Genomic DNA, 14,597 nt, shown 5'->3' with positions numbered 1-14,597 from the left:
TAAAATAATTTAAATTATATAAAATAAAATTATATGAATTAAATTTTATATTTTAAATGTGAAAAACTACTTTTTTTTAAAAAAAGTATTTTTATTGTAAATTAATTTTAGAATCAAAATTTTATTTTCTGGATATAAAAATAATTTTATGATATTATTAAATAAAATAAATGAATTAATTATATATTTTCCTTAATTTTATAAATTATAAATGCAAATGCTCTCCTAAAAGCTTCATATGAAAGCATTTGCCATAGAGCATTTGGAGAACATTAGCATTTAGTAGTTGCTTCTCTAAATGTTTTTCTAACAATTGTTGATAGGATAATGTAGAGCATAATGCTAATGCTAATGCTAATGGTTTACCAATCAATGCCTAAGCTATCGAAGATGGATAACTAAAACAGTTCTTGTAATAGCTCCGCACGAACCAAATATACAGGAAATTAAAATTAGTGGCGTTGGTGCATCGGTCCTCCTTTTCTTCACATGGTTGTGCGAGTCTTGAGGGCGTCGTTTTTCTCGTTTTTATGATGAAAAGAGCAGAAAAAAACATAGACATGCCGATAACTATTAACAAGTGAACCTGCATATTACAACACCAGTAGGGACACACACACGCAAAACAAGGTTTGTGAAGATGTGTTGGTTGGAAACAATGCAAAGTGAAACTTGGATCGTGTGGAACTCTTAAGGAACTCTGTATTTGGTTTGTCTTTAGACCAAAGAATTAAACACGTGCATATTGTCAAAAGTGAAGTTTGTCTTTGGTTCCGTTTTTTAACTGGATTGCAACATCTCGGGCACATTGGTGTTGCTGTAAATTTGCATTCGAGGCCAACGTCTCTCTTAAGAGCAGCTGCAACGGGAGATCGTTGATGGTCCTTAGCGCATAATCATATGCTTTTGGGATTATAATAATATTATTTGAGCTAAATAAGCTAAGGATTAATCCTTACATAAGGATTTAAAGGATTTGATCCTTAGAGACGTGGCAGCGGGTGATTCGTTGGTCGGCTTTCGTCTTTCGTATACCAAAAAAAAAATCATTTTCGATCGAAGCGGAGAAAAAAAAAAGCTCTCGAGGAAAGGCGAATTGGAACCGTCCCGCTACGAAGGTAAAATGGAACCCTTCTCTTGCTGATTTAGGGATTTAGATTAGGTTCGATGTTGTTTTCCTGTCAATTTAGTGTTCGGTTTTGTGTTTTCAATCGATTTGGGGTCATTTACGTTTGAAATTAGGTTTTCGAAAAACTGGGTTTTTAATCGATTTGGGGTTTAGGTCGTTTGTAGTTAGGGTTTGAAAAGCATTTTGGTTTCAAACGATTTGGGGTTTAAGTCGTTTGTAGTTAGAGTTTTGTGTTTTCTGCTCAAGTGTTTTCGTTTGTTCTTAACTCGATCCCTCTGATTTGATAATCTTTGGTGATGATTTGTTGTCCTTTGTTCTTACTCGGGTTTTTAATTGATTTGATAATCTTCTCGTTTGTTCTTTTATCCCTTTACTCTGATTTAGTTTGCTTGGAAACTCATTGTTGATATTGTTTACATTCGTTTCTTGTTTGCAGATGGCGAATCCACATGAACCTCATTTCTTAAAGCCTCTGCTTCCTGGTTTCCACAGTGGCATCGTAAGAACCTCACTCTCTCTATTTGTTTACATTCGTTTATTGATTAGATGTATTTCTTGTTTGATTAACTTTGCCTTTTCTTGCAGACAATACCACTTGGCTTCTTCTCAAAGCACATAGAAAGGAAGACGAACCAGAAAACATGGAAACTAAGATCGGACGCTTCAGATAAAATTTGGGAAGTGATACAAGAAGGCATGAGACTCACCGGAGGTTGGAAAGATTTCGCCACAGCACATGACCTTCGAATCGGTGACATTGTCATCTTCAAACACGAAGGAGACATGGTGTTTCATGTCACTCCTTTTGGTCCTAGCTGTTGTGAGATTCAGTATACAGATCCTGACATCAACAAGGAAGAAGCCGACGCGGGTGATGCTGATGACAATGAGATTAGTAAGTTTCAATCAAACTTGTTTCCTCTTTTACTACATTGCTTCTGCTTTAACTTCTTTTGTCTTGTTCTGCAGCTCACATTGCTTCTAGCTCACGGATGATTTAGGAGTGATTGTGACCGGAAATAGATATCTCTTTTGCTGTGTTTCCTCTCTATCAAACTTGTTTCCTCTCTTGCTAGTTATCTCTTTCGGTTTGTTTCGTCTCTATCAGAACTTGTTTCCTTTTCTTTCCTTTTGGTACTACTGTAAAATCTTGTTGCTACAACTCGAAGTTGCCACAAGTGTAATCTTGTTTCTTATCTTATATGCTTCTCTTATGTTATTTTCGGCTAAGGCTACTGTGTTAAACTTGAATTTGGCTTGAATTTGGCTTGTAAACATTTTTAAACTTGTATCAAACGTAGATATTTTTAAACTTCTATCACACTTATAGAAACCATACTAAATGAAACTTATAGTTTTAAGAAGATAAACTTATACATAAGATAAGAAAAACTAATAGAAATTCTTTACCTTATAGCTTATAAATTTTTTTAAAAAAAATTGACATTGTAAAACTTATAGTTTTTAAACTTATACATTTTTAAACTTCTCTTTTTTTGTATCTTTATTTTTAATCATGCAATTAATAAAATTTCAATTTCAATTTAAAAAGAAAAAAATTATTCCTAAGGACTCCATCTTCGGTAACACCATTGGACGAGCAATTTTGATTCGAATCCTTAACTATTCAAACAACAACCAAAAAGAAAAAGAAAAATTATAAAAATGCTAAGGATTCATGGGTTGGTCTCACCATTGCACATGCTCTAAGAGTTGTCATTTAACATATCTACGTTTAAGATTGGGCAAATCTCCAAAATAACATCTTTCTAAGTTTATGTCACAAAAATAGCCCTCAAAAACTAAAATGACCAAAATAGCATTTTATCTTTTGAAAAAATTAAATTTTTTTTATTTTTCAAAATTTGAAATCATATCCCAAAACCCCACTCCCCAACTCTAAACCCTAAATCCTAAACCCTAAACCCTAAATCCTAAACCCTAAACCCCACCCCTAAACTCTAAACCCTAAACCCCACCCCTAAACTCTAAACCCTAAATCCTAAACTCTAAACTCTAAACCCTAAACCCTAAACACTAAATCCTAAATCCTAAACCCCACCCCTTAATTCTAAACCCTAATGTCTAAATTAATTTACCATTGGAATATAAGTGTATATTTATCTCTTTTGATAAAACATTAGGTGCTATTTTGGTCATTTTTACTTTTAGAGGCTATATTTGTGACAAAAACTTTTTTAGTGCTATCCTAGTCATTTTACACAAAAATACTCTGTTTCCCAAGTTTAAATCCTCAAAATAATAATAATAATAATAAAAATCGAATCACTCATGCTTCCAACAAGCACAGTTTCATAAGAGATTGACAAGAAAATGAGTACAGAACCTGGAAACAAGTAAACATTTCAAACCAGGACCAGAGAAGCTTCCTCCATCTGTGAGCTGAGCAGAGCCGAAAACGTTCTATGGTTGGTTGTACTACAATGTGGAGGAGAGAACAAAACAGACCCACGCCCATACCAATTAACATGTATATTAGCCTACATTAAACCAAACCAGACATCATGTCAGATACGGAGACAAATCATGATTTTGTTTCATATAACTAGTACATAGACAATAAATAAACTAGTCGAGGGAGTAGGGACACATACCACCAAGCTTTGGGAAGATTATCAAAACACACATTCGAAGACACTGCCACATGCATAAGCATCGGCATAGTCTACAAAGACTTTAACGTCATTGATTCTGAAGTTACACAAACCTTGGATTGTAACACTTTGGAGAGTGTTACTTTCGGGATTGAAGTAGAGAACATACAACACTAGATACGTATAGTCCGATATCAAAACAATCTCACCTCTCGCGGTCATTCCAACAACAGAAACATTGCCTCCAACGAATTCATTCTTCGGCAAATTGTAGACATATTCCGACCGTTTCTGTTTCTCCACATCTTCTAGAACCCACATACGTAACTGAAGGGTATAGCCAGCATAATTTGTTTTAACACCACCTAATTTATACCCTTATAGTTTATCAAAACCCCATTAAAGCATTCTATTACGTCTTCTTCTTCAATGAAGTTGAATATCTCAGACCGAACAATCAAACAAACTAGTATTCGAGAATGCGGCCATGAATCACCTGTAAAACCCGAGTAATACAAAATCCCATTGATGCATATCCCTTCATTCTGAGCTTGATGGGGTAAAGAGCATTGGATATTTCTCCATCTCAGTTCTCCAGTTCCTAACGTTATAATTCTCTGAACATTATAATCAGTGAACATTACCTTGAATTGCCTGTCAACGGGATCAAACCCTAAAAAGCTTGTCCAGTCACCACAAAAATTTAGTATCAGTTTAGGTAATAAATCATATTGTCCTGTGCTAGGGTTACATATCACATGCACTATATACAATTCCGTTTCCTTGCAGATCCACCTAGATTGACGGAAACACATCAAACCAGAGGCGTAGCTGCAAAAGTACCGTCGCATGTCTTCCAAATACTTCATATAAGAATCGGCGGTAACTACGTGAGACGACTTATCTGATGAATAATGAGGATGAGGGGACGAGAAGAATCTCCAGTTGTTATATAATCCTTGAATGGCGAATAAGAGACGTGGACGAGACGAGGACCTAGTCAGGAACAACTCTCTGAAGTCTTGACTGTTCAGTATTGACGCCCATAGCTTCGACACGCAACAACATACGGCTACTGATTTTGCAGGCAATCTGGAGAATATCTCGAGAATGAGATCAGTCGGCATGGAATTCATCATGATCGCTGCATGAATACCAATTATAAGAAAAAGTCTTGGCGGAGACTCTGATGTATATCCTCCTAGGGGCTAGGGCACATATGTACCGGTGATAAGGGAAGGCGTTTTCCAAAACCTGTTTTTGTGTAATCAAACCGGTTTGAATTTCAGATCCAACACTTAACCATTGTGACTCTATTAGAACTGGTTATCTAATTCCAACCGCCCCCCCCCCCCCCCCTCATTAAAAAAAAGTGTACCATAAAATCAAGATTTTGGTGAAAGCTCTCGATGGTTTGATTAAGATTTAATTAATGCTTTTACACCAAAAACCAAATTATACATATTTATAAAAAAAAAATATTTATATGAAATTTTCATCACGACGCAAAAAAGTATCGTTAAGCATGGACTCTATAAATCCACTTAGGGCGATTACTATAAAATCAAGATATCTTGAAACATAAAAGCCGAATAAACAAAAAGAATTTGTTGACTGAAGCACACTACAAGAAAACGTTTTAGATTAAAAAATATTCATTTTAAAAAATGGGCACACTTCTTATCATTTGAATTATTTATTTATTTTTAATCACTATCCAGATACTTGTGTACACGAATTAACAAAATTGAGAATAACTTTTTTATGACATTTATAATCGGACAATTCTCCTAAATAGACTATTTTCAAGTTTTTATCACAAAAAATAGATCCTAAAAAAAAATGACCAAAATGTTTCATTTAATAGGTAAAAGACCTTAATACCCTGGATATATTAATACAAATAAATTAAAAAAAAATATTTTTTTATATAGTTCCAGTATATATGTTTTCAAATTGAAAATTTTTCTTATAACTAAATATACAAAATATGTTATTTTGAATGACTAAATATGTTATTTTGATGAATTAATAAACACTTTGATGAATTAATAACATATTTTGATGAATTAATAAAATTGAGAATAACTAAATATACAAAAAATTGAGAAACAAAAGGCTAAAATCATCCATAAACTTACTAAATCAGCTGATACAGAACAAATGGAAGTTAATGCGCTGAAAGCTATCAACAGATCGGCATCACGATCCACCACTAACATAACTAAGGAGAATCATCGTAATTTAGGTAACATCCTTACCTCCAGAGGCGGACCCACCTTGAACAAAGGTGTGGGTCAAAAGGTTAAAAATATACTTTAGCAAGTTTGTTAGCTAGTAGTGAAAATTTTGTGGCTCAGTTGGTTTGTTTCTTCCCCATCTGACCCACTTTTAATTGTGCAACCTGACTTCGACCATTCATTTTGCACCTCTTTTAAAAATTTCATCTTCATTTTAATTTTAAGCTGGGCCAAACCCAATTAGTGACACCCCTAAAATATAATCCTAGGTCCGCTATTGCTTACCTCTAGAAAGAAAGTTCAAAACAAACCTATGAATAGGATACAATGTTAATAAACACCGAAACATAAAGATCCATCTTTGAGCCAAAGAAGAACATCCTCGAAACTCAAAGTTTCAACACTAGTAAAATAATCGGCTAGAGCCACGATTTGTTTCATGGCTATAGGTTAAATTTAGTGATAATAGCCACGAAAAGTCACGAAAAAATCATAGCTATACTTTTGTAGCCATTTCAAATCGGTTATAATCGTGTGACCGAGAAGGCAAGATTCATTTGTGGCTAAAATATACCACATTATGTCAAGAATATTTGTGGCTAAAATAGCTACGAAATAAATCATATCTAATACATAACTGTTTAAAAAGAATATTCATAGATGAATTCCAAATTTTAAAATAAAATAAATTTATAAATTAAACTAAATAAATAAAATGTTAACCCAATTACAAATAAAAATCTAATTACTAATAAAAAAATTGTTTAAAAATAATAGAAATAATTTATTGTGTTACCATTACACATTCAGTTAATAAACCAGACTAAAAAAAAAAAACCTAAACCTAAACCTAAACTAAATTAAGCCTTCCTCCTCTCTGTCATAAAACCTTTATACTTTATAACGAATATATATATAAATATATACCTATCAAATTAATTTTGATATTAACATTTTTATACAAATTTTTAAATTGAATAATTTTTTTTTAAATTAGATAACTTTAATATTCATGTTGGTAATCAGCATATTAAATTATGTTTTTTATTATCTATTTATATAAATGAAGATTTTATCTTTTTTCCTTGCGCCACATATGGGATGCTAGCTAGATAAGTAACTGCCTAATGAGTTGACACGTGTCATATTACTAAAACGTATCGTTTCATTTAAATGATGGATTCTTTGGGTTTTGTTCTGTTTTGGATTGACAATTTGATAATCCAGCCCATTACCAGAAGCCCTACTCCCTACTCATCCCCGTACAATTTACGTCGGCAACAACGGCCCCTCTCCCTTCTCAGCCGCACCTCCGCCGTCACTCGCCATCGTCTGCGCGGGACATAACACGCATCCGTCGCGTGCTTCACACAAGAACCTCTCTCTGGCTGCGCGGTGATGAGCACAGCTTTAGCACCGCACGATTTCGCGATGGAGCAAATCGCATCGACGGTGGAGATCCTCCGGGACCGGCTGAGGCGATGAGGAGATCGGGAGATGAGGTCGGAGGCGTGGTCACGTCGGAGGCTAAGTGAGAGGAGAGGCCGAGGTGGAAGGGACGCATCGCGAAGGCTTTCAGCATGAGGCCTTCGCGCCCGACGCCGTGGAGGAAGACGCGAGCGCTGCGACGGGAAACTTCGGTGAGCTCCGCCACAAGGAAGACCCACGATCTTGCCTTCAATGTGAGCTTATCATCTGTTAGTCGGTGACATTCGCGTATAAAAGGTTCGCTTTCATCCTCTGAAAACTCATCTTCTAAACCTTAATCCCCTAAAAATGTATAACTCTAAAGTTTTTCTCTCTGATTTTTAGTCCGGCAGGTGCTCTTCCAGTGTTGATGTTAGTGGTTCCAATCATGGTTAGTGTCCACGGTTTATATATTTATTCTGGGCTTGCCTTCTAATTAGGATTGTGAAGTTGTTCAGCCTTCTAGCTAAGATTGTAACATGTGCTCAGATGGGAGTTATCGGTCTCATAATGAGAGGTGAGCATATCTTTCCCATGATTGGAATCGCAAACCCTCCTGCAGGGTCCTATTCTTTGAGGGAAAATATATATGGGCCCATGATCTCCGGTTGGCTTCTCATTAACGTCATGTAGTCATTTCTGAAAAAGCTTAAGGGCCCTGAAGCTAGCTGCAATTGGGAATCAGTCAGTTCACTTACAGAATGTATGACTGCAATATCATATCACTTTATGTGCTACCATTCTGGTAAATGCCAAGCGTATCAGTGTCAAACTTAGTAAAGCTAATACAAGCCAAACGTATCTTTGGACTAGCTGGCGAAGTTGCATCTAATCATCTGACTCCTTACACTGACTGAATATGTGTCTACACGTTGACAAAGTGATTGGTTTATTTGATATTGTTTTGGCAGAGGGGAATATATAAACTTATTGGTGTATATAACTGATTCTGTTATTTGCAACAGGTATCGAGCTCCAGAAGTTTTGCTACAGTTTTCCTCATACATCAGTTTTCCCCATATAAAAAACTCATGTTGGTTTAGGAACTTCTGCAATATTGTATCATGAATATTCCTTTTACTCCCAGGTTTTCGAGAAACCCCATGAAAACCGCACTTTCTTAATATTAGATACCTTTACAAATATATTAAAATATCTTTTTCAGTTAAATTATCTATAAAGTTGAGTATAATTTTGTTAAAATATATTGGTGATGGAACTTTTGGGAATGTTTAACTAGCTGTCAATAAACTGACTGGTGAAGTTTTAAGTTGTTTTTACGAGAGATCAATTCTTTTATACTTTTTGTACCTTGAATTTAGGGTACTAAAGTTTTCATGGACAGGTTTCAATTTAAATTAATGAACAATAAGTACGTATATCTCTTTGAAAGAATGTATTAATCCGAGTGAAGTGAAAGGTTTCGTTTCTTATTAATCTTCTTGCGGAATCTGATGTCCGAAATTGGTGCTTTCAAATCTTTCTAGGCTCTCTTGCCTGAATTAGCATGGATGCTTCCACAGTGATCTAAGGCCATGTACACACGTGTGATGGGTATTTTTGATTCAGTTTCTAGGTTTTTTAGCAGTCATAGTTAAATATTCTATCAATGAATCATGCGTATATTTTGCCCTGTTCTAAAACTCGGCCGCCTAGGCGTTACGCGTCATTTTTCCGCCCCGATTTATACCAAATCGGTTTAAAAAATCGGATATCCGATTTTTTTCCGCCTAGACCGCCTAAATGACCGCCTAGCCGCCTAAATGACCGCCTAGCCGCCTAGGCGGCCGCCTAATCTATTTTTTTTATTTTTTTTTTTATTTTTTTTATTTATTTTTTTTTATTTTTAATAATATTTTTATTTATTTATTTGATCTAAAATTTTATAAATATCATTTATATTCATAATTTTGATGAAAATTACACTATATTAAGTTTATATATTCTATTTGTGTGTTTTATACAATCTTAAACATGAAAATGTATTAATGTTATACACAATTAAAGATTAACATGTTTTATAACATAGTAAACCATCTAAAAATTCCGCTCCGCATAATTTCCGATTAATCCCCGATTTTCTCTTTAGGCGCTAGGCCCAACCCGACCGCCCGACTAGCGCCTAGCGCGATCCCTAACAGGGATATTTTGTTCCTGCAGAAAATTTATTAGCCTCTAACGATGTCATTAGGATCACTGATCTTGGCCTGGCGAGAGGTCAATTCGAGTCCACCATATACATCGTATGTCTCGACACGCTGGTAAGGTTCACTTCCTTAATCTGTTCGAATTAGTCCTTACAAGCATTCTATTTGTAGCTAGATGTTACATGTGATGATTGCAATTGCTCTAAATTTCTAACAGGTACATGGAACCTGAAGTACCAACTACAGTCATACGTGTACACGTCAAAAGTTGGTTAGTGTTTAGAACAAAAGGAATGTAACATCAACAGTGGAAACTTAGGAATGTAACATCAACATTAACATACCCGTCCTCATATGTGTACACGTCAAACAACAGTTTTTTTTTATAACTTATTAAATTCAATAATAAAATATAGTAAAGTGTCACTATAAGATATATATAAACATTTTTGTAATTTCCATTTGGGTAGAGAAAATAAAAAGATGTTTGAGGGAACATATTAAAATTGAATAACTAAAGTTGGTTTTTGTCGTCTTTAAAATCAATCTTATTTTAAGGTTTGTCCAATATGTTATTCTCCGATACCAAAACATCAAATCTAAAATTTAAAATTATATTTACATTACAGATTTCAATACTGATCAAAATTAAATAAAACTTTGATTGGTTATCTATGTAATAGTAGAAATGCATTAAAAAATGTATGTTGTCTATTAACAAAATTAGTAAAATGTAAAAAATGCAAGTCTACTTTTTGGCTGACAAAAATATAACAAGAAACTTAAAGAAGTTTTCAAAGAGTTGAGAAGCTTAGAAAACACTTTCTGAACAGCAATAAATAAATTGAAATTCTTTTTAATAAAAACATTCTGCTAAATATAATTATGCCCCACAATTTATCTCGCAATGGAGTTTCAACTAAATATTTCACATGATTAAAAGGGTCGTTAGCTCACAACAACCACAAATTCAATTCAGACATGATAACATATAAACAGTTGTTCTAAAAACATATAATGTTCTAAGAACCCAAACAAGTATCCATTTTTGATACAAAATACACCATAAAAAAAATCAAAAATCAGAAACAATTGTTAAACGTGAATTAGTCTAACTGAATGACAATGTACCCAAACCACGGGGTACCTTAATGTCATGAAGCTTTAACTAAACTATCTACTATAAACTTTACAAGTTTGTTTCTTTTTTCACAGGTTTATTTATGGTCATCCTACTCCAAAAAAAATCACAATAAATGATATAATGTCACATCCAATTTTTGATGTATAATTAAAACATAGATTATTTAACAAAAGAAATCATCTTAAAACTTTTAAACAGAAAAATCATATTCTTAAAACAAGTAATATTATTTTACAAAATCATATCTAAATTTTCTAGATAGCATGGTTTATTTAATATTCAAATACAATAATATGTACAAAATTTAACTAATATACATATTTTTAATTAATAAAAATTTATATTAAATATTTATTTTAACTATTTAAATTATTTTTTAATTTTTATCCCCCCCCCGTAGGGCGGGCCGGCCCTAGTAGTTTTATTAATGGGATGTAAATTTTGGGTAAAAATAGTAATAATCAAACTAATAAGCTTAGAATTGAAATTAAACACTTCGTATTTGTCGACTGAAAAACAATCCAGTGGCATTGAAAAGATTATAAACAATCAAAACTCATAAAACATCAACAAAATAACAATAAACAATAATTTTTTTTTATTTTTTATAATTAAGATTTTAAAAACAGTGAGACAAAAGCACAAAAATAATAAATTACAAAAAACTATCTCTATATTCTCTTAGATTATATTTTTATTATTTGTCAAATTTTTAATGTTATTTAATGTTTTTATCCGAGTTTTTCATACTTCCATATATTTTTCTTTTTTTGGTTAATTTTCATTTTCTCGTTTATATAGTATTTACTATTTTGGTTTTAAATATGTTATTTTCATGACATTTATAATAGGGCAATTCTCTTAAATAGAATATTTTCAAGTTTTTATCACAAAAATAGATCCTAAGAAGAAAATGACCAAAATGTTTCATTTAATAGGTAAAAGACCTTAATACCCTAGATATATAAATACAAGGGCAATTCTCTCAAATAAACATTTTTAAGTTTCTGTCACAAAAATAGACCTCAAAAACTAAAATGACCAAATTTTGACCCCAAAACTCCACTCTTCAACTCTAAACCCTAAACTCTAAACCCTAAACCCTTAACCCTAAACCCCACCTCTTAACTCTAAACTCTAATATCTAGATTAATTAGCCCTATGAGTATAAGTGTGTATTTACTTTTTTTGAGATAACATTTAAATCTATTTTGGTCATTTTTATTTTTAAAGTATATATTTGTGACAAAAACTTTTTTAGTTCTATCCTAGGGAATTTCTCTAAATACAAATAAATTAAAAAAAATAATAATAAATAAATAATTTTTTTATATAGTTTCAGTTTATATGTTGTCAAATTGGAAATTATTTATAAATTTTTTTATTGAAATTTTTTATTGATTTTTTTTTTTGAATTTTTTTTTGAAATTTGAAATACTTTTTGAAACTATTTTTCAAATTTTTATTTTCAAAATTTTAATATTTATTTTTTATTTTATAAAATTTTAAAACTTAATCTCAAATCTTCACCCATTAACTCTAAACTCTAAGGTTTGGATTAGTCAACTTTAGGATTTTTTAATAAAACATTTTGGTCATTTTGTTCCCTAGAGTCTATATTTGTAACAATGATCTTTTTAGTGTTATCCTAGGCTATTTCTTAAATCGATATTAGCAAACTATACATGATTGGACAGTATCGGTCCATGCCATACCCCATCGGCAAGGGATGGATGAATTTGCCCTCGACGTGATGTAGCTACCACAGGTTCGTACTCTGCCGCAGCAGGTAGCCGAAAAGCGTGTCAGGCGAGTAGAATGGCGTTCGAAGTCGTAGGTTGCCAGGTGTTCACTCCTCCACCAATCGTTCACACCGGGTTTTGCGTCAAAAAGTGGACGCTATCTCCGAGATATCATCGGTAAAGGAGATGGAGATTTTGAAAATACTTTAGTACTTAATAATAGATTATATGTAGATAAATATAAGACATAACAGTTGTAGATAGATTTGTGGGAGAAGAGAGTTTAGAACGAAAACTGTGAGTGAGAGTGAAGAACAAAACATCTCCATTGACAGTACTCGTTTTTCTCAAAGGTAAGTTGCAATCTGAATAACTGAAGACTTTAAAAGCTTTATTATTTGTTAGTTAACTGTATGGTATTATTTGTTTGAATAGGATACTAAATGGGACAGCTTGTGAAGCTAGTGTCCGGATGGTTAGTGAGACACGCACAAGGCGTGTGGAAGTTCGATGTTGATCATGTTGAAGCGAAGTACGACGTGGCCGTAAGGGAGAACGAAAGCTTTGACTACCTTATGGAAATGGCGAAAAAAAGTTTCGTCTCCACGAAAGGCTCTTACCCTCAGAGTCCGTACTACTCACGTATGATTTTCCCGACCCAATGAAGGTTCCGGGTGAATACACCAATGCACCGGTTGAAATAAAAGAGGATGGAGATATCGAGCTGTTCATGGCTGTCAAACTTGACTTCGTCAATCTCCAGATCTACGTAACGTTTGGAAATCGGGCAGTCGAGGAGTATGAGACAATGCAGAGAACCGAGTACATAGTGCTAGCGTGGCAAACAAAACCGGAAATAGCCAAACAGATACCAGGGCCAGGTATTAACATACATAATGTTAACTAGCAAGCAAATGTTTTATTAACCGCGATATATTTAGATGTTAACCGGTTATGTATCAGTAAAACAAAAACGTCGACTTATTATCCGACAAGATATCAGTTGATATTAACAAGTGCATGAACTTAGTATAGAAACAATGGATGAGGAATGGGTGTGGTGCACGCATGATTTCATTGGGATAAAAGCTCAAACGAATATGGCGAGGCCAACCCAACAAAGCCAGCCTGAGAAGCCAACTTTAGTTATAGAGGAACTCTCGGATTCTTCTAGTGACTCTAACGGCTTTAAGACCGGAGGGATGGGGTGTGGCCGAGCGGTGCCGTTTATAAGTCTACTTGATGAAGCTGCTAGTCCTGTTCATCAAACAGACTTAAGCCTGACTATAGGTAAGCTGCATTGTATCATATTACACCAGTTAAATAGTTGTGATTATATATGTCAAGATTTATTACTAGATATTAAAGTGTAACATTATATGTTACATCTACGAATGAAGGTAGTGGGTACCATCTGGGCTTAATGTCTAAAGGGAAGGAGAAGGTCTATCATGAGCCAGATACAACGTTTAGTCTCAACCCATAGAGTGATGGTGTTACCTACACAGATGCAAAAAAGCCCATGTCCAAAGTTTGAAATTAAAACCTTAGTGAAGACACATATGTGCTCTGTGGATGAAAGGTGTTTATTCCAGAGACACGCAACCTCCAACATTATCGGTGGCATGATGCGTAACCGTTACGCTGGAAGCGGCAGCGGCCCTCGTCCCACAGCGCTCCGAGAGATCATGAGGACCGATCACAGGGTCCCTATCACCTACTGGAAGGCGTGGAAATCAAGGGAGTGTGCTAAGGGCAGTGGTAGTGGAAATGCCGAAAATGCCTACTTATCTCTCCCTGCCTACCTAGAAGGGTTGGCGGTTCAAAACCCAGGATCAGTTATCGCGCTTGAGACAAATGGAGATACGTCTGGTACCAACCGATTTAAGTATCTTTTTGTTTCTTTTGGAGCAAGTGTTAGAGGATATGCGTTCATGAGGAAGGTTGTCATCATCGACGAAACTCACCTCAAAGGAAAGTACTCATGAGTATTTCTGACAGCAAGTGCTCAGGATGGAAATTACAAGATCTTTCCACTCGCTTTTGGGATCGTGGACAGTGAGAATGATCATGCTTGGTCTTGGTTTTTCAATAAGCTTCAGGCATTAGTGCC

The 14,597-nt window shown here is 34.2% G+C and overlaps 1 protein-coding gene, 1 long non-coding RNA gene and 2 pseudogenes across 3 annotated transcripts; 2 read left to right on the top strand and 2 right to left on the bottom strand.

Moving 5' to 3' along the window:
- The first annotated feature begins 86 nt into the window (after positions 1-86).
- Positions 87-2,348, top strand: LOC106379173 (B3 domain-containing protein REM9-like). Of its 2 annotated transcripts, none has more exons than XM_013819180.3 (4): positions 87-1,118; positions 1,566-1,628; positions 1,742-2,024; positions 2,099-2,348. In XM_013819180.3, exons 2-4 carry the CDS (start codon positions 1,566-1,568, stop codon positions 2,128-2,130), a joined length of 378 nt encoding a protein of 125 aa, XP_013674634.1. In that variant the 5' UTR covers positions 87-1,118; the 3' UTR covers positions 2,131-2,348. The 2 variants fall into 2 exon arrangements, with proteins under 2 accessions (XP_013674634.1, XP_022561374.1); XM_022705653.2 differs by having other exon boundaries at positions 88-1,118; positions 1,715-2,024.
- Positions 2,349-3,281: 933 nt separating this feature from the next.
- LOC106377728 lies at positions 3,282-5,083 on the bottom strand (annotated as a pseudogene).
- Positions 5,084-5,746: 663 nt separating this feature from the next.
- LOC111208064 lies at positions 5,747-9,121 on the bottom strand (annotated as a pseudogene).
- A 369-nt stretch (positions 9,122-9,490) lies between these two features.
- Positions 9,491-10,024, top strand: LOC125587982. The gene is made up of 2 exons (XR_007324376.1): positions 9,491-9,712; positions 9,816-10,024. It is a non-coding gene; the product is annotated as an uncharacterized LOC125587982 (long non-coding RNA).
- Positions 10,025-14,597: the final 4,573 nt, after the last annotated feature.

Source organism: Brassica napus, chromosome C5, assembly GCF_020379485.1.
Source record: "Brassica napus cultivar Da-Ae chromosome C5, Da-Ae, whole genome shotgun sequence".
Classification (NCBI taxonomy): Eukaryota; Viridiplantae; Streptophyta; class Magnoliopsida; order Brassicales; family Brassicaceae; genus Brassica; species Brassica napus.
This window is presented reverse-complemented; position numbering and strand designations above follow the sequence as displayed.